The sequence below is a fragment of the Malurus melanocephalus genome, unplaced genomic scaffold, assembly GCF_030028575.1.
Source record: "Malurus melanocephalus ecotype Western Australia unplaced genomic scaffold, MMel_1.1 scaffold_689, whole genome shotgun sequence".
NCBI lineage: Eukaryota > Metazoa > Chordata > Aves > Passeriformes > Maluridae > Malurus > Malurus melanocephalus.
The window spans coordinates 179,566-199,886 of record NW_026623921.1 but is presented as its reverse complement, the minus strand read 5'-3'; the positions used below and the strand labels follow the sequence as shown (position 1 = coordinate 199,886).

General features: G+C 51.3%; 1 protein-coding gene across 1 annotated transcript; it reads right to left on the bottom strand.

Annotated features, from left to right (window-relative positions):
- Positions 1 to 11,193: 11,193 nt before the first annotated feature.
- On the bottom strand, positions 11,194 to 19,587 carry CLEC19A (C-type lectin domain containing 19A). Its single transcript, XM_057384158.1, has 5 exons — positions 19,497 to 19,587; positions 13,972 to 14,137; positions 13,383 to 13,476; positions 12,478 to 12,610; positions 11,194 to 11,699 (listed from the first exon to the last, which is right to left on the bottom strand). The coding sequence occupies exons 1-5, from the start codon at positions 19,585 to 19,587 to the stop codon at positions 11,620 to 11,622; spliced, it is 564 nt and encodes a 187-aa protein (XP_057240141.1). The 3' UTR covers positions 11,194 to 11,619.
- Between the last annotated feature and the right edge of the window lie 734 nt (positions 19,588 to 20,321).

Sequence of the window (20,321 nt, the reverse complement as noted above, 5' to 3'; positions counted from 1 at the left end):
ATTCATGGCTGCTCAAACATTGATTTTATCACCGTGCGAAGGATAGAAACAACCTGTAGAGCACATGCTCATCATAACTGGTCGGGACTACTGCCACTAGGTTGCTCCTCCAAAAACATTCATCCCAAAAGAGAATTTAACTCAGGGTGATCCCCTGGGAGGTATTTCAGCCCTGCTGCAGCTGCAGCCTAACCTGGTGGAGCTGAACCAAGTGCCAGTGGTGGGTGCTTCCCAGCTGAAGAAGGGATCAAACAAACTCCAGGGAGGTTCAGAACATGCCACTGCAATGTAGGTGGCAGCTCGACTCCAGCCTGGTGTGGGAAGTGAGCTGTCAGGTTGCATTTCCTACATCCAGCCTCAGCAGCCACGAGTATYCACTTTTATTTTCCCAATAATGTCCATTTTGTCTTTTCCTTTTCAAAGGCAAAGGACCACAGATGAGGTGTATGGTCTCACACAAATTAAAAGAAGGGCTGTCATTCCAACAAATAACCTTTACAATTGCTGGTACCCTGGAGCTGTCAGAGCATAATCTGTTTGTTCTGAAAGAAATCGCAATGGTAGATTTTGTGGGGATGGATGGATGGATGGATGGATGGATGGATGGATGGATGGATGGATGGATGGATGGATGGATGGATGGATGGATTGAGTTATACTTAACTCTGAATAGGGCTCACCAGAGAGGGATGAGATACTCTGTTTTCTGAAGTTCATTTCCGAAACCTGTCGTTCCTGGTGGCAGTAGTTACCGTTCCATCCTGGGCCACAAGAACGGACTAAACACTGTCTATAAAACAGAATGCTCTTGTTTGCTGGTTGTAAGCTCCATTTTTAAGCTCAGGAAAGCTCCATTTTTAAGCTCATGACGTGGCTCTGGATATTGCATTGTGCGCCTGAAGCAAACTTCAGGTAAGCCTGAGAGTTTCCATTACTTTCAATAAATAATAAAATCTTTTTCTATTTGGCTTGAGACACTAAAAATAGCTACTTGATTGACTTTGTTGTTTGGAAGAAAGGACTTCTGCTGTCCCACTACACGGTGCAGTCCCTTGGATGCATCAGCTGGCTGTCACGGGCCAGCTTGATGACACCTCGCACTCAGGATCACTTCACAGGGTAAAGGGAATAACAGTAAAAACACAAAGAGCAGAACAGGAGTGCCTAAGGGACCTTTTCCCCGACAATGTGAGTTGCAGTGGGAGCCGCAGAAAGCCTCCTGACTTGCATAGTCAAGAGATGGCAGCACGCTCTCACGGATGTGCCGCTGGAAAAGCTGCCTCGCTCCGCGAATCGGAGCCCCTTGGACCCGGCGGCGAGGCACGCAGGACAGGCACAGCCCAGGCGGCTGTGGCGGGGCTGCAGCGGGGACTGCCGGGGGCACGGACGGCGCCGCTGCTTCGTGCAGTCCCGGGGCAGCCTCTGCTCGCCGCCCGAGCCGCTCCCCAACGGGCAGTGGCACTGCGGGGGACACGGCACAAATCATGGTGCACACACCTGGTCATCGCCTCTGGCCCTGAGTGGGTGATGGGCTAGGCATCCAGGGGCTTGCCGGCTGTCAGTGACCTGTCCTTCATCTTCTGACTGTTGCTTGGGAGAGAAAATAAAGAAGTTAACAGCATCCTTTTTCAAACTCCGCATCTGGAATGGTGTCGGAGCTGACCRTTTGTCGAGCGGCGGGAGAAATGCACAACGACCACCAGAGATGATCAGCATAACTCGTTTATTCCCTCAGCGACCATGGCTTTTATGCCCATGTTCGCTAACGGTAATCAACCTCATACATATTACAAAAACTGAGCTCCTTATAGGCTACTTTAGAAACGATACTTTGCCGTTAGCCTCACAAGCTAGCGCCATCAAGTCGTCAAGTGAAYTTAACGACAGTTCAGTTCACTTGACAAGCAGCTGTCTCGGGAATTCCGGGACCAAAGATCTCTGGTAACTTTCGGCTCCAGCAAGCTACTGCTTGCAGCTGACAGTTGTTAGCAGCTTTTAGCTATGCATCGCGTAGCCAGCTTYTAGCAAGGCTCACCACAGAATGGTTCTTCCTTCCCCTGTTCCCTGCACAGTGCAGCTCCCAGTGCCCCCACTGCACACAAACGTCTTGTTTGAGTGCACCATCAGAGCTCAAGCAAGGAAACTCAGAGAAAAACCCCAGTCTTGGTGTTCCCCTTTCCCAAGGTAACAAATAATAACATGATTCCTTCCACTTGCCTTTTTATTTCTTGCTTGGCCTTGCTCTTTGGGGTGCATCCTCAGGAGTCTGCTGTGCACAAACTTGGCTCACTTTCCATGGGATCCCACCTGGCTGTTGCCACTGCCTGAGATCATGGCCCTCAATCCCAGCACTTTGTAAACAGAAGGATCTAAAGTTTGCTTTCAAATGCAAGGCTGTGCTTTGAAATCCCTCTGAAAACAGAAAGAGCTAAGAGGGATGAAGAGCTGCAGGTAAATTCAGATTGCAGGGCAGCTCTCGGGAGGGAAAGGCTCAGAGTGGCAGTGGTGCCCTGCCATGGATGACGTGTCTGCACTGGGTGCCAGCATCCCAATGAAGCCACTCGATATCGATAAACCCACTGGTGACAGGGCACAGTGGCTCACCAGGAGCTGCCCTGCATTAGGATAATCTCATCTGCGGTGCTTGAAGGTCCAAGTCAGGGCTGAGCATTTCCAGCACCCCAGGGGCCCATCTGGTAGGTCTGGAAAGCTCCCAGTGGGGAAGGTACACTGGCTCTGCAATATTTGTGTGCCAGGTGCTCTGAGTCCAACCCAGCTCCTCGGGGTAACCTTCCCAGCCTGACCACAACCCTACAGCACTGGTCTGCCCATCCCGTCATCACCCTAAACAGTTGTGTATCATCAAAAGCAACAACATCCTGGCGAGAGAGGATTTCAGTAGTGGGAGCTATGATTCATCCCCTATGGCCTGTAGCTCATGCAACATACGGCAATGCATTTTCAGAAATCTGAGATGCAAAGAGGGAGACACAGCACATGCCAAACCAGGGAGCATGGCCAGAGGSTCTCCTGGTAAGGAAGTTAGCACGTGGCTGCAGATTGGCTCCTGCATCCCTCTGTGCCTGGAGGAGACATGTGGAGCCCAGGAGAGTGACCATGGCTTTCCTACACCCCAGCATCCCACCTTCCCACTGTCTCACCTGTGCAAGCTGCACTACTCACACCCAGTCGGCTTCACTTTCTAATGGGGAATGAAAGCCAGAAATACCCGCAGAAAATCATGCTTCTTTTGGTAAATTAAGAGAGATCAGATTCCACCTTGCCAAAAGTATTTGTGAGGCTCCTTCTCTTGTCCTGGATGGTCTTCACTACTCCTGAAACACGCAAAGTGTTTAGCCCAAACTACAGACAGTAGATTCAACCACAAAGACATCAACCGAGAAGCAATTCCACTGCCATTAATGGTGGTGTTCTGGGCTCATTCCAGCACACTAGAAATGAGAGCCTGGCACAGATCACAGGCAGGGATAGATGAATTATCAATATATCGTTGTGTCCACCTTCTTCTCCTCCTTTTTTTTTTTTTTTTTTTTTTTTTTCTTTTTTAAGCAATTCAGGAATGATTTACCACTGCTACACACTTTAGTGACTTCTTTCAGGGACTGCTTTTGCAACACTCTGGGCTCCACTGTGAGCTCTACGGCAACATCAACACAAGCTAAGACAAATCCTGTTTAAATGGAACCACTCTGGGTTCAGGACTAAATTGTTTAAAGAAATCACAGTAACTGAACAGGAGTACAAATGCTCAGTAAGTCCTTGGTGATTGCTGAAACTAATTTAACCCTGTGCTTGTACTAYATAATTAGCATTCTTACTGCTGAATCACACACTGATTGTTCAAAATTGTATTCCAAAAGAGGGCAGAGGAAATCACGCGGACCCCAGAGATTGTCAGGGATGCAGTGGAGATGTGCCGCAGTGTCTGCATGATGATAGCTTGTAATGCAACACCAGCCACAGCCTCCCAGAGAATGAGACTTGGGCTGGTGCYAGCGGAGCCCCCAGCAGAGCCCCTGACCCACACAGCTCTCCAGGGCCTGCAGAAACTCTTGGGCCAGAGGTCAGCCAGATGGGATTTCTGACTCATCAGACCAAAATTTCATTCCTGAAGCCTGCTCCTGGCAGGACCTGGGGTTCAGACAGCCCAAGTGGTTCATTTGGCCTCTTCCTAAAAGAAACTTGACACTGTTCTCTGCCTGTTGGATTCTGCATTTCCCCTTATGGGGGGCATCTCTCACAAGGGTTCATTTTGCCAACAGTTTAATGAGGTCTGTGCTTTTGCAAAGAGCAGGGCTTTGTGATACAGCCCAGATGCAGGTGAGATAGTTGCTCTCCCTGAGCTGCAAACCCATTCTGTGACCATTCTGCACATCTAAAAATACATTTCTTCTCTTCTTCTGCTTCTGTTTTGTGAGAAATGCCATCTGGGCAGGGAACCCCTTCTACTTATGAGAAGAATTCCAACACATTTCTAATATGGAAAAAGTGTTAAGCATGAAAGCAATATCCTTTAAAAGTACAGAGGCAATAAATCTGTTGCATCGGGGTGCAACCATTTGGCATATGCCATTCATTGTGAGGACTGCTCAGTGAGCATAGGCAAGGCTGCTGAAAATTCAGTCATATCCCCCAAATGGCATGTTAATAATGAGATCTTTCAAAGGAGGATCCGTGACTCATSCAGGAAGAAAAATGGGTCATTCACTGCACTGAACTTGCCAGATAATACAGCAGCTTTTTTTGGGGTTTGTCCAGTTTACATGAGAAAAATAGAGAAAATAATGGGAGRGAAAATGTGGTGGCTGTAGCTTCCAGACAGCATGAGCAGTGAGAGCCTGCACTAGTGTTTTGGGGTTAAAAATCCCACCCTGACAGGCAATTTTGGGTCTTGTATGGCTGTTTTCTAAAACCAGGAGTGCAAGAAATGCAGCATCCTTCCTCATCTCATCAGGCCACTCCACCCAAAGCCACGAATTCTCTAGTCCTTCCCCAAAACCTCACCAATCTTTTCCCAAAGGTCACATCCTGGGGGTACCCAGAGTTAAAGGGACCAAACCCACCAGCACTGGGATGCTTTGGAAGCCAGTGGCTATGCCTTGGCAGTCATCCTGCAAGGGACATCCCTGGAGCAGGGAGCACCGAGGGCCCAGGGCAATGTGCAGTGAAGGGTGAATTTGCTGTAGATGCAGAATACACCCCAAAATGTCAAGTGTGAGCAAGGATTTTTGGTGCTCAAACTGTGTTACTGCCAGAGCAGGAGACACTGTGCCTCACTTGTGTGGGTGAGGTTCGGGTGACACCGCAATCCCAGTCGGGCAGGTGCATGCAGGGGATCAGAGGGATCATGTGCAAAGGTACACTCAGCACCCAGACAGCTCCTGCTGGTCCCTTGATAGAGTCAATGCAGAAAAAAGGGCAGGTTGCAAAGCTGGCATTCAAGATTTCATTAGAGCTATTAATCTTACTGCTATTACCATATTACRATCACTTTCACAACTCATCTATCAGCTGAGTTGGGCGGCTATCCATACTAGATTATTACATTCATCATTTGCATTCAGCATTTATTTAGGACCATGACTTCATATGATGCTTTGGAGATTAATAAAGGCCAAGGCCCTTTTCTGTAAGCAGTTGCCCTCCACACTGATGAAATACCACATTTAATTGCTTTAATCCATACTTCTGCTGTTTCCTTTCTCTCCCTCTGCCTGTGATCTTCAAGTTCAGCACCTGCTGAGTGCAGCCTGTGCTGGTGGTGGGAGCACAGAGGCAGCTGGCCATGATGGGGACGAGCAGCCCCATTCTCCACACAGGCAGTTGTGCCAGCACTCTGAGCAGAGGGGGACCCCAAGGAAGTGTTACATCCTCATGAAGACAAGCTGCACAAAACTTCTATCTACAGACCTGCCACAAYGTTCTGCCTCCTAATTTAATTATCTCAACAAGACAAAAGAGGAGCTTATGGCAAGTGGCTTTTTGCCAGTAAGGCAAATATTTGATAAGGAACACTGAGCTCTTAAACAGTTCCTGGGTTGTGAGTCAATTGAACCCAGGGCCACAGAGTCTAAACAGCATCCAAATCAAATTAACTTTTTCTTCAGGATCAAAAGAGAAGCCTGCCCTATCCTCTTCTACAGCCACCTCTGAAAGTTCCAGCCAGCCCTGTAGCATCGCCCTTCCCCAGTGCTCCACAGTGAGTGCCAGGCTTGCCATACCAAAACCCAGGAAGCATTTAATCTGAGCTGGCATTTTCCCAAACCTCAAAGTCTCCATGCACTCAGCAAGCAGAGGATGGTGGTTATTCCTCTGTGAGCAGGATCACAGCCATCCTATCTTGGCTGGTGGGTGCTGCTCCCAATGAACTGCTCCCTCCTTGAACTCAYAGGGACACAGCAATTCCTCAATGGACCTTTGAGTTAAACCTCTTGCCTTCCTATCCTGTGGCTGATTCTCAACAACAGCCAGAGGAGGAGATTTTATCTGAGTTCTTTCCATGCAAGAAGACAACTTCCTGTTCAGTCTTCCCCTGTCCCATCCTGAGAGTGGTCTCCCATGAGAAGTCACTCGAATTTTGTGTTATCCAAGCAAAGATGCAAGTACACACGGGTGTCAGAGGGATGAGCAGAGCAAACACTCTGCCTAGGCCAGGGGGTTCTGCTCCTGGGTGTCTGTGGGAGGGATGCTGTCACAATGCACCCATACTCCAGAGAGTTCCCTTTCAGAAATCTGCTCTATAACAGCACCACTAGCTTCCTTACAGCCCTTGACGAACAGGGATTTGCTGGCATCCTGACAAAGAGCTTCACAAACGAGGTAATCAGCAGCCCAGTAAAATTTTCAAGAAATACAAATGAGAAAATATCTAGTTGCCATAGCAACCTTGAGAGCCGGAGTAGACTTTTTTTTGCAGATTGCCAAATGCAGCACCATTTTGCCAGCGCAGCAGGAGCCTGGTGCCCAGGTCCCCACGTGGGGACAGCAGCCAGGATTGCCAAGCGGCATCAGCTCTGTCAGCATCAGCCCAGAGCAGCCGCGTCCTCGGTGGCAGCTCCGGGCACTCCGATGCACAGTGCCAGCTGTGGGTCCTTTCTCTGCCACRTCACCTGCGCTTCGGCTCCGTGTCCTTCAAGGCTGCACGGCTCTCTGAGCAGGGACCCAGCGGGATTTGTGTTCCCATCAGATCCATGCTTTACCTCTGATCAGTGGAAGCTCTGGCATTTTGCACCCAGGAATGAAAGTTTCCTCCCAAGTTACTGAGTCTCAGCAAAGCAAAAGGGGTTAATGAAAAACATAACCAGCCTTTTTCAGTGGCCGTGCTGCAGAGCCCTGTGCCAGACGGGGACAGAGGTACTGGGCCCACAGCCAGCGYTCCCCACCGAGGGAGCTTTCTCAGGAAGCCTGGAAATCCTTGGCCATAAAAGAAGGAGAGTCGTTTGGGGTATCAAAAAGGAACAACGAAAAGCAAACTGGGCCCTGGCATGAAACAGGTCCTGTGCTGAACCAGCCCCGTTCGAGGGTCCCCCAGGCTGGAAGAGCCCCTGGCAGCCATGAGCCTCTCCGAGGGGAACTGGTGCTGCTGAAAATTTCACTGAGCTTTTGCAATTAATTATGGTGCCATTAGTCACCAGCAGCCTCCTGGGTGTATAAATCCAGCTTGATTCCTGCCTCTTGATGGCCACCATAGCTGAGCCCTCTGGCTGCCCAGAAGGAGATACATTTCCCAGCAGCTTTGTCCCTACTGGTTCCCGCTGTCCTGCTCATTCCCTGGCAGCAGCAGGGAGCTGATGGTATGGGGCAGGATGGGAAAGCCCTGCTGCAGAACAGCAGGAGTATCTCAGTTAAGCATCCCAACATCCTGTGGGATCCACAGAGYGCGGGGCCAGATCCTGCTTGGGCCAGCCCATGCCCCACCGCTCCGTCTCTCCCTGCTGTGGACATCTGGGATGTGCTAAAGCTGCGGGATTTAATGCTAACCCCCCAGCACAGGTGGGTAATGTCATTAATCACAGGGGTTTGTGGCTTGGGGTTTTTGTGGTGATGGGCCTCGCTGTTGCAGCCACTCTGTTATGTACTCTGAGCTGCTTGAGGCACATGGTTTTTGGTCCCGAGATATTTTTGTTCTCTGTCAAAGGGAACCACTCTGAGGCATCCTGGCCTCAGGGCAGGAGCCGAGCCACTACTCAGGCAATTAAATCCAAGGGAAATGCAAAAGAAAAAGCTTATGATTCAGCTGTGCAGCCCTTATTGTCCCAGTCATCTACAGCAGAAAAAAACCCTTAATTAAATTAATAAGGGAAAGGAGAGCCCAGCCCAGCCCAGGCAGACTTCAGAGCAGTCAAGATAATCAGCAGGGAGGAAAATCCTCACCAGGCTGTGCCAGGGCAGCACCAGCATGCCCATGAGCTGTGACATCCATCTCCTGTATAACAGCATCCAACAGCGTGCCTCAGGAAATAAAGAATAATCAGAGCAGGAAAAAAAGGAATCAAAAGGTCAAAGGCGCCCATCTCTGCCCACTCCCATGCCTGRGGGCAATGTTGCCTCTACAGTTCAGAAATAAGACACAGGAAGGTAAAGATGAGTTTGATTCWCTCCTAGGCTACATCACACACTGTTCACAATCACACTAGCTTTTATGCATTACAAAAGAAGGTGTTCAGCTCCTAAAAAAAAATCAGTGTCATAAAAAGACCCTCATGAATCAGTCRTTTGCAAGGGATGTGCAGGAGAGGTGTCAGAATGTCCTGCTGCTGCCAGGTTTCCCCCTGCCTGCACCACAGAGTGAGCCAGAAGGGAGAAATTAAGACAGTAAGGGAGTGAGGAGTTATGGGACAAGGAGAACAGAAAAATAAAAGTTCAGCCTGGAGAGCTGGAGCTGCACCAGGCCATGCAGAGTCTGGAACTGTCCATGCTGAGAGAAAGGGGCAGCCCATCTTTAATCAAGCCAGATCCACTGGAAATTCATTAAGGAGGTGAAAACTGTTGTTTTCCGGATTTTATTTGATTACTGTGAAACAGAAGACACTGGCAAGGACAGAGGGTTGATTTTTAAGTAAAAATCAAAGAGTCAAAGAGTCAAAGGAGAAAGACAGGGGGGCTGGGAAACAAAGCCCCTATTAACTTTGGTCCTGACTTTCAGGTCATGCATGTTCAGTTCTTTTTACCTGGAAATGAAGATGTTAATTGGAGGTGACAGCTTTCATTGGGCTCCCCATTAGCAATATTTTTAACCACAGTAGGRCCCAGATCTTCAAATGCTTTCCCAAGGGAAGGTTTTACCCTTTCTTTTGAAACATCTCACATCACTTGCAGGGAAAAAAAGACAATTGTATGGCTCAAGACATACCAATCCCCAGCTGTATTGGACTCCCAGCTCCTCTGAACAGGGAAAAGACACCGGGCAGAGCAGCCTGGAGCCTGGAGCCGAGCTTGGCACTGCACAGCAGCACCTCCCACCCTCCAGCACCCGAGCCTGCCATGGGGACAGGGCACGAGGGGACCCCAGGCTGTGCTGTCCTCGCTGCCAGCGCTGTCACTGCGCTCCAGCACGGAGGCACAGCCACATCTCAGCACTGGCACTCAGAACCAGGAGATCATCGGACATGCTCTGCGCCACGCTTGCTTCTTCAAACCCTTTTCTGCCACAGACCACATCAACTTTAACCAGCTTGTTGGGTCCTAGAGATTTCTTTTAAAACTGCTAGTTTCTTTACACACTGTTATCATCCATATATAATTTATCACTTTCAGGTGAAAAAAAGCCTCCAGGAAATACATCCAGTGCTGAAATCCAGAACTGAAAACTACACAAATGCCTTACTTTTCATACAAATATACAAATAGTGTGTGTATAAATTTAAAAAATCCAATAAAAATTAATATAGTTTCATTTATATGTATTATCCATTTTTACATATGTATTTTTATATATAAAAATTTATAATCAGGGATGGCAGCACTTTTTTATTTTAGAAACCTGCTCCAGCACACACATCCCACTGACAATGGCATCATTACCCCCACCAAATATTCCAGTTTCTCTCCMAGTGGAGACATATCTTAGCTGAAAAGTCCCACTGCCATCTAGGAAGCAGTTCCAAGCTCCCAGGAGAGCCTCAGCTGCTGACCTCATTGCATCCAGTGCCATCACTTTGGAAGGTCTTAGTTTAGGAATGCTGTGTTTCTAAGATGGGGACATCAAAGGGGACCAGACAATTTCATGATAATGCTTTACTCACCTTTGCAGGCAGCAGCTGAGACGGGGCAGCCCAGGACTGTCCCAGCTGCTCTGGGGCTGTGAGACCCTGGGGCTTTGCAGAGCAGGGACACAAGGAACCCACAGCTCCCAGGAGGGGCTCTCTGCACAGGGCTACTTGCAAAGCCACCTGGATGGCACAGGGCTGTGAAGGATCAGAGTTCAGAGCCCGGGGCTCCCTGGGGAGCACTGGGTTGATGCTGTCTGACTGTCCAGTAGTGCCCCTGGAGCTGTGCTCCTGAAGGAAAAGCACTGCCCTTCCCCTGGGCCCTGGCACCAGCACAGTCCCACCTGCAATCAAACCCTGCAAGTCCACCCTCGTCCAAGGAGGACTGTCCACCTCCACAGTGATCAGCTCGAACCAGGCACACAGAGCTGCCACAACCTCACACACCTTCCCAAAATTACCTACCTGGCAGACAGAAGTACTTCTGTGGTGCCAGCGCAGCAGAGGAGGACATCAACAAGGACTTAGGGAGGACACCAGCTGGGAAACTGGGTTGCAGCAACACTGCAAGCTCCCCCCACCCAGGAGAGTGTTGTCTGGTGTGTGCCAGCCCCTCACCTGCCCTCCAGCGGCTTGGCCAAACCCTGCTCACCCAGCCACCTGTTCAGGGCTGCTGCCGAGCTGGGCAGCACTCACGGGCCCCGCACACCCACCATGGTGACTCTGTGTTCGCTGGAGGCCAGGAGAAGGGCAGGGTGAGCACACAGGCTGAGCCAGGGACCCCAAAAAACAGCCGGGGCCAACAACATAAATGTTTCCAGGTATCCATTTGCCCCCAACATACCTGTGTCATACAGATCAGGCTGGGGAAAAAACAACTTCTTCACGAAACCCCAAGTCCCCAAGAGTTGGTGCTACTCCAGGGTTAGAAAGACAGTGGAGCCTCCACCTGCTGTTTGTCGTTTATTGTAGCAGAGAGAAAATAACAGGGACRAGAGGCATTTTGCATAACTTAACAGAAAATAACACTTCTCCGCTCTTCCCAGATCAACAGGCAAAAGCATTTCCTACACACAGCTATTTTGGGTGCTAACAGTTTGGTGTATTGGTAAAATCATGGACTTCCTTCAACACACTGTGATAGCTGATATGAAACCCAAAGCAAGACTTGGGCTTGGGGGCTCCTTTGCTGCTGAACGTGGCTCCTGTCACCATTGAGTGCCAGCTTCATTCCCTCCATACTCCCAGGAGGGATTTGGCAGCCAGGGGCTGGCTGGGGATCCAAGCAGCTCCATGGCTCTCCCAACCCATGCCATGTCCTGACTGCTCTTCCTCGGCACAGCTGAAGAGTTGACCCAAAAAGAGGAGAGTGTGGGCAGCACCAGCAGCCTCAGTCCAGGGCCAGTGAGGGGATCTTGCAGACGAAGGGGAAGGCTCTGCTGCAGGCATTGTCGTTCCAGGAGCGCAGGGCTACCCCCCCCAAAAAACAAGGCATTAGCTGAAMAAAGTACAAGGAGGTAACTATGCACTGCCCTTGGGACCAGGACCTCCTGCCATTGTGACAGGCTTTCCCTGGACATGCTCCAATTTGTGCCACTCACAGCCAAGCCTCCTCCCTGCATCCCCCTCCCATCCAGGGGATGTGGGAGGGGAGGCCGGGCCCCGGCTTGGACTTGGCAGTGAAGGGGCAGCTGCAAACACAGTCCTGTACCCCCAAAATATCAGCAAGCTGCCCATGGACAGGACCTTTAGGTACATCTGGGGGGTCTGGACACACCTGGCTGGTCTCACTGGCAGTGAGGGTGTGAAGTGCAATTTTTGCATAGGGAGGGTCTTGTCCCACTTCAGCAATATGCCCTTGCCCAAGCATGGGAGAAAAACACTGGACAACCAATGAGTGTTTCCATGGGTTTCCCGAGTGGGAGGGGAAAGGGCAAAATGTGACCTTTGACTRAATTTGGTAATTCTTCAAGGTGGCTGATGCTCCTGTCCTGCTGCTACGATGGGAGAGGGAGATGGGCTGGGAACAGAGGGAAAATGGGTATGTGTGCATGTATGTGCATGGTGAAAGGGAAAACACACCTCTTCACTGTAAAGAAAAATGGAAAATAAGATGAAAAAATTAAAAATAAAAAAAAAATAAAATGCAAATCCTCTTCCTGCCAGCAACCTCTTCACAAAAGCAGGAGCCAGGGCGGGTTAGATTTATTGCCATGCAAATAACACTGAAAGCACTCTAGGCACTCACCGCTGCTGCGTCGGTACCAGATCTGCACGCAGTCCTCCTCCTCTGGGATGGAGTGGATCCCATCGTCAGGCTGGCTGCCATCCCAGTAGTGGTAGTCGTAGGAGGAGCCATCTGTCCACTCAAAGTGACCCTCCTGGCATGAGGCCAGAGGAGAAAGGCCATCAGCACAGAACTGCGACTGCAGAGGGTGGGAGGCGCTCCCATGTAGTGCCCATCCCCATCGCCAGTGCCACACAGCCCAGGGACACAGGGACACACTGTCACCACTCAGCAAAGACCAAACAGCACGTTCGGGTTTTACAACTGAAATCATGCCAAGAACAGCCCCTGATTTTGCACTGTACTCACCAGGGGAAGCCTAGAAAATAAATCTATATATTTTTTAACACCCCCAACCAATTCTGTGTTCCTTTTCCTCTTTATTTTCCATTCCTCTTTCAGTATCTACAAAAAAAATTCCTGACATGAAACTGTTCTCCTGATGGCCTCCATTTTTCTATCTAACATATTAGACTATATATTTACAACATGTCAGGTTTCAAAAGTCACAGACTATCCCAAGTGAGCAATGGAACTTGGTCATCTTTGACATTGAAGACCTTTTCAGCTTATTTGCTCTTCTTGGACCAGCAGTACAATACCCTTTCTATTAATCCAGTAATAAAATGTGAAATGAGTGACTATTAATGATTAATCTATTAATTCTAATAACACTTCTCTTTTAAAAGCAGACTGGAAGGGATGAAATGGCAACTTTCTCTATGTGCTGTACCACAGACCCTCTGCCACCTCCTAATTCATGGGGCTATAAGGGGCACAGAAGAAAACCAAGTGGCTTTCCAGGAGGAAAACAGCGAGGTGAATTTGCCAGAGCCATTTCCCACGTGATTGCAGGGAGATCCCACCTGCCGTAGGTCATTGAGTCCCATCCAGATGTCGGTGGGGATGCCTGGCACACGGCTGTTCACCAGGTCATACACAAAGACATTTTCTTCCCAGCTGGCAAAACAGAACAATATGGGGCCATCAAGGGGACGTGTCAGCAAATGGTCAGGCTTGTTCCTAAGCATTCACCTCCCCACAGGACCCCTGGACAAATGGGTCCCCCTCTTATTACTGCTCTTGATGACTTTTCCAGGTCTGTGCAAGAGGAATATAGTGCTGGTGAGAACTGGGGAAGAGGGAATGGGGCAAAAAGCCTGTGTAATCATATTTCCATCCCTTTTTCAACAGTAAAAAACACAGTTTGGGGAAATTTAGGGAATGCTATGCCAGTGCTCCTGCCAATCCAGGAAAATGTATTTATTTTCTATATCACTTCTGTGTGACAAGGCACCAGATTTGACTGGGCCGCTGGTGCAGAGGGCATTGTGGGCTGGAACATGAGCCTGGAACATGACACAGAGGTTGTGCTGTGGGAATGGGACTGTGTCCCCAATTCCCCTCCTCCCCACGCCATGCCAGTGTGGGGTGATACGTTTCTGCACACCTCACCTGTGGATGGAGGCCAGCTTGGCTGATCTGATGCCAATGGAGAACTCGGCACAATAGAGGTCGGCTTCAGCCCACGTTTTGTTGATGGGGAAGTAGCGGTAGCAGTGGCCTTCGTACTCTGTCCAGAAGAGTGGGCAGGAGTAGGCRTGGACAGGCTCGGGCAAAGCTGGGGGCAGAGCAGAGGATGTCCGGCAGCTGGTGCTGAGCAGGGCGTGGAGGCAGCAGTGCCCAGCCCTGCTCCCCCACCTCACCAGGCAAAAAAACACCAAACACAAGCAGGGAAAACACAACTGCTGCAGGAGCTGTCAAAAGTTTGCAAAAGTCAAAATATGCTTTACATAGTTGTGGGTCTCTCCGTTTTACCATCTGCCTAAATCAGGAGGGACATTCCAAGCCAGCTTGACACCATTTAAGGTAGAGGATGCTTAAAATAAAGGCACCGACATTTGCTACTGGGGAAACCAAGATAAGGGTTCCTCTTGTCTCCATCAGGCACGACTGGAGCCACTGTGCTGGGATGGGAGCTGACAGCCAGGGCTGCGGGGTTATGGCCGTGCTCTGCCCTCCTGCAAGGACAGCCTGCACCTCCTCCCTGCAAGGAAACCGCCCCCATCCCATCCCATCCCATCCCATCCCATCCCATCCCATCCCATCCCATCCCATCCCATCCCATCCCATCCCATCCGTGGCCGGGATGCAGCCATGCACGTAGGCACACGCTGGGTCTGGGCCAGGAATAGCTGGTGCCTGCCGATCGCCTCCACCACCAGATAAGAGCTGGGGCCACCGAGCTGTTCCTCCTCCCCTGCCACTGTTCTGCACAGTGGGGAAGTTGCTCCAAAAGAAGCTGTTGTGAGGGCAGGATGTTGTTCTGGAGCCTTTGTAGCTGCCACTGTCTAAACGTGGCTGTGGCATTAACATGTTGCTCCAACCTCCTCTGTGCCCTGCTGCCCCATGTGTGGGGAGGATGCAGCACTCGGGACCCTCAAATCTTGGGGCACATAGACTTAACTCTCTCAGCTGCTGGTTTTTGAAGGTGGAGGAATTGCCAGCTCCCCTGAGCCAGTCCCCACATCCCTGCGGAGCTGCGGTCTGGGGTCAGCGCCGCTGTGGAAGAGAGCAGGGCAGTGGGCAGGGTGGGTGTGCAGGGGGTGACGGCAGATGTCAGATGCCATCAGACTATCCAAGCAGATAACAGGCTCAAAGCCCAGAGAGGTCAGGGTGGTGCCTGCCATACTGAGGGTCGGGGGAATGGCTTTTCCTGAGGCTGAGGAGAGCAAAATCCTGCCAGCAGCAGTGAGGGATGTGGCTGGGGCAAGGGAAGCAACAGTGTGGGGAAAAAGGGAGGCAAGGTRAATCCAGCTGTGTGAGCATTCATGGAGCCAAATCCTTCCCTATGCCAGTGTGACAGCTCTGGGTGACCATTTCATCTTTCATCAGCTCTTTCCACATGGGGATCTCTGAGTGTTCYACAAATGGCCACCAGCCAGCCCCCAGGTACCTGCTGTCACACCCCCCTCCCCAGGTGACAAACCACAAATGCACAGAGCCTTTTTTTCCCTCCTGAGCAAGGCCAAGTCAACTGCCAAGCCCTGTGGGGCTGTCACCCCATCAACCTGCCCTGGGACCTCCAGCCATCCCTCCAGAGGAACCGAGACTGGGGACAGTGCTGCACCCTACAGCAACAAATCCTTGAGGGGCTCAAGGGGCTCTCCCATCCTTATCAGCCCTAATTGTGGGCTATGGAGGCAAAAAGATAAGGCATGCTGGGCTGGAAGAGCAAAATAGCTTTTGGGGAGAGGGGCTGAGATGCACTCAGCTCATTTGTGATGGAAAGTTCAACTCTCTGATTGACAACTAGCCATAGCYGGGGAAAAACCTTAGGACAGCCCTAGGAAATGCAAATTATTTTACTGTAGCAATAGAGCAGAACCAGGAATGCCGAGAACTGATGTTATTCCTGGGAGCCAAAGCCTCCTCACCTCATGATGCTGACCAGGRTTCCCTGCCTCCACCAGAAACAAAGCAGAACAAGGAAAGAGGGTCAAACCTACAGGATGAGGCTTCAGCTTTAGCACCAGGTCACAGGTGAGGCATGTACCCCGTTAAGGACAGGGCTGGATCTCATCCTGGCTCGCAGAGACTCCAGGTTGCCATTTCTTCCTGCCAACGACAGCCCGAAGATCTGTGCCACACCGGCCCCAGCAACTGGGATTTTATTGTAGTGCCTTAAACTCCTCACCTCTGGCAGCGTGGTGGCAAAATTCACAGGATTTAACCCAGCAGCATCCCCAGTAAACAGAGCCTTCACTCTGAAGTGCTAATTGCAGAGAGTGTCCCAGTGTCCTGTTCACAGCCGGGCCATCGGCACCCCAGTAGCCAGGGAAAATCACCCTCATGTTTGTTCAGAGCAGCTGAAACCGAGTCAGAAATTGAGACAGTCCTCCTTTGTTATTCCATACTGGTTCCCATTAGATTGCATTTATTTGACGAGCTTCAGTGAGCCAGAGGTGTCTGAAGGAATTTAAGGTTAAATATACCAAAAAGAAAAATACGGGAGGTCAGCTTTTAATTAGCATCTTTTCTGTTAGGTCAGGATCAGAGGCTTTGGCTGTCTCTTTGGAGGAGAATTACTGCTCCCAGTTTTGCAGGCAGGAACWATTAGGGGAGCTGCTTTATTTGGAACATTTTTAGCAGAAAGGCCATAAGAAATCTGATGTATGGTTGTGAGTATAGGGCCCTACTCATGGCTCTACAGGAAAGCCTCACAACCCAAGCCAGCAGCTGCGTGTGGTATTTTGATCTAGAAAGGGATAGGGAAAGCATTTTGGGGCGTTTTAGGCCTGATCCTCCCTTTTAAGCACACTAACAAAACATCATCCCGGCAGCATGAGCTGCTCCATTCTGGGCAGGAGCAGCACAGGCAGTGTCTGCAGGATGGGGGTTCCCCCAAGTCAGTTCATCCATTTGTCTCCAAATTCTTGGTGAAAAATGATGATAAGAACCCCTTTTCCCTTTGCATATGTGCAGTGCAGCAGTTTTAAGAGCAGGATCCTGTTTATGCAGCACCAGCAAAATAGATGTCCAGACTTGGCTTKGGATAAGACTCAGATCAAGCAGCTGTTACTAACTCAGAAAAGCTGAAAAAAATATTTGGGGTCAGAAATAAAGTCTTGTGCTCTCTGCATTTGTGTCAGTGACAAACTGGAGCCTTTTTATTTATTTACTAGCTGAGACCCACTGTAGAACCACCAGGCAAATCACTTATCAGAATCTTACAGAAGCTGGCACTGCTCAGCCGAAAAAGTTTCACTTCCCCCTCTTTCCAACTAGAAATAATTAACTGAGAAAGTCCTAGCCAGTTTCACAAGGGCTTTTTTTTTCATTTCAGGATRCTACTGGATAAAAACTACCCCCAGCGGCTCATCCCATCAACTCWGCTGGCAAAGAGCAGTTTCACTTTCAGGCATCTGTAGATTTGAGATGTGAAATTTGGGGCTAGGACAAGGTTGGCAAGAGATGCCCAGGCAAGGAAGGCTCTTGAGGGGCTGYAGCTCCATCAAGGGGCTTTAAACAGCAGATTGGGTCTGGTCAGTGCTGGCAAAAGATACTCTTCTTGTTGCAGAGCATCAAAGAGTCTGTTTCATCAACGGCTGAAAGCTTTTCTAAAATCTTAGACRTGCTAGGAGGCAACCACTTGGCACATCCATAAACTAATGCTTCCTGAGACCTGAGAAAGCAAGTGAAGCTCTTCAGCTCTTGGCAGGCAGCTGGGTTTGGAGGGCATCCATCAATGCCCAAAAGGATCATCTGAAATGAATGTCAACAGAGAAGAGCTGAGGAGATCCCTGTCACATGGAAGTCTGGGTCCTTCCCGGGGCAGAGCCCCTTCACCAGCATCTGAGTGTTGTGGGGGTGACAGTGATCCCAGCTGGCAGAACTGGGGCTCAGGGTGAGTGTCCTGGTGCTCACCAACACCAGGTCACCTCTCGCAGCTCAGGCCATGGGAAGGACCAGCAGCAGGGCTTTACCCAGGGCTGGCACTGCTGGAGCTGTGGGGAGTTAGAGGGGATGYGTGAGACCACAGGACTGGGACAGGGGACCACCAGTACCACCCACAAGGGTAACTTCAGCCAAAAGTGCCTGTGGCTAAGCTGGGAGCGCCAGCTGAGTCAGCTGTCCAACCCACCGATCCTCTGTATTGTGTAAACCCAAGAATTGAGCATTTAAACAAGGGGCTGGTGGGCAGGAGCATGTGTCCGGGGCTAGGTGCTGCTGTGTGATGCTGGGAAACCTCAGCTCACYCGTGGCTTTAAAAGCAAGTCCTTAAGCCCTGACATTATAGTCACCATGGGCAAACAATGCCACCTTCGTGTTACTTGCAATATTTGTCTTTCATTAACAGATGAAAGTCTCACACTGAGACTCCACCTTCGAAGGAAGTGATCAGTGGAGGGTCTTTGGTCTCTGTGTATCCAGAGGTTGTATGGAGCTGCAGGGAATGATATCCACTCATGGACATGGGTCTCATAACTGGTCAGTATTTTACACACCCGGAAGTGTTTTTAAGGTGCATGTCACAAGTTTCCAAGTAAAATATTAAACATAGTTGAAGCATATTGGGAGGGACATTCCTCTCACACTGAGGGCTTTTCTTTTTAAAATGCTTTAATARAACCAAGCTGGTTTTACAGCTTCAAATCCTCTGCCAGGTATGTTTGGAGTTGTGAGGCTATAGCCAATACCAGCAGCAGCACTCCTGCAGCTGGCACGGACAGACAGGAGTTATCTTGCAGAAGKTTTTTTTCCTCCTTAATTAGTTTTGGCAAAGCTACCATGGATTAGGCATCTGGCAGGAAAGCCAGGCTTGTATCGATCCTTTTTCTCACGATCTCACTGAACAACACCTAAGGAGTCCCTTTCCACCCACAGCTCCAACAAACCTAAGTGTGCAAGCAAACTTGGAGCAGCAACTCTCACTTGCACCAACACCGTGGAAAAGTTTGGAAAAAAACTTAAGAGACATACAGCAGTCAGCAGCAGCTCAGAGCAAAGAAGGGGAATAAAGGAGAATCCCGTGTTCGCTTCACGTGCAGTAATTGTGAAAAAACGAGGAGCCCTGATGACCCTCAGCCTGTCCTGCTGGGCTGCATGGCCACAACCCTGCACCCTTCATGTGTGYGCCTCGTGCAGTGAGTGATTCCTGCCACCGGACCCACGGCGGGGCCAGAGGCAGGACCATGGCCCCGAGCCACAGCAGCACATTTTGGCAAAGACGAAGGAGCAGATGCTGACACACAGAAACAAAGCCAGCCCAGAGACTTTTGACATCCCGAAGAGAAGGACAGGGGTTGCCCTTGGCACATCCCCGTGGTGAAGAAGAAAGCTGATTTCAAACAAAGTCAGGGATTTCTGGAGCAGCCTGGCCGGGGAACGCCAGCTGCAGGCTCTGCGGGCGGCACACATGCTCCTTCCCTGCCGCCACCATCACGATTAAATCACCGCGGCCACCGCCGATCACTCACCTTGGCTGATCTTGATGTTGGTCTGGGGGAAGGCGTGGGCGGCCAGCAGGGCAGCGGCCAGCAGCGCGCACAGCGCCCGCCCGCTGCCCATGGCCGGAGCGCTCGGCGCCGCTCTCCCTCCGCCTGCGCTCCCGGCTCCGCCGCGGGCCCGGGCCGTGGGACGTGCGGCACCGCGGAGCTCCGGCCGTGGGACGTGCGGCACCGCGGANCCGCGGAGCTCCGGCCGTGGGACGTGCGGCACCGCGGAGCTCCGGCCGGCGCAGGGGTGCTGTCGGGGGCGGGGGTCCCGTGGGTTGTAGGGCGGCCGCCGGGCGGGGCGGATAAAGGGGCCGCGCTGCCCCCTCCCCCGAGCGGCGGCTCCTCCGCAGCCCGCCCCCGGCCCCGCTCAGCGCATCCCAGAGGGGACCCGCACCCGGGGCGCTGCCCCCGGCCCGCCCCCGGCCCCGCTCAGCGCATCCCAGAGGGGACCCGCACCCGGGGCGCTGCCCCCGCCTGAGCCCGCCCGCGCTCAGCGCATCCCAGGCGGGGCGGGGGATCCGCTGCCCGTGCGCTGCTTTAGTTCGGCTCGGGCCATAGGCGAATAGGGACATTAGCCCTCGTCGGCCCCTCTCAAGTGCATCCCGAGGCGGTATTCAGTGTCCCCATCCCGCTGTGCCCCTCGGGTGCCGGCGGAGAGGGCTCCGGGCTGCCCGTCACCTCGAGGGGTGACAGACGGGTCCCCCGCTGCGGGCAAGGCTGGCAGGGACCGGGCAGGGGCGAGGGTCGTGCTGACCCCGGGGAGCGGCACCGGGCCCCCGGGGAGGGCGGCAGGGCAGTGGGGTTTAA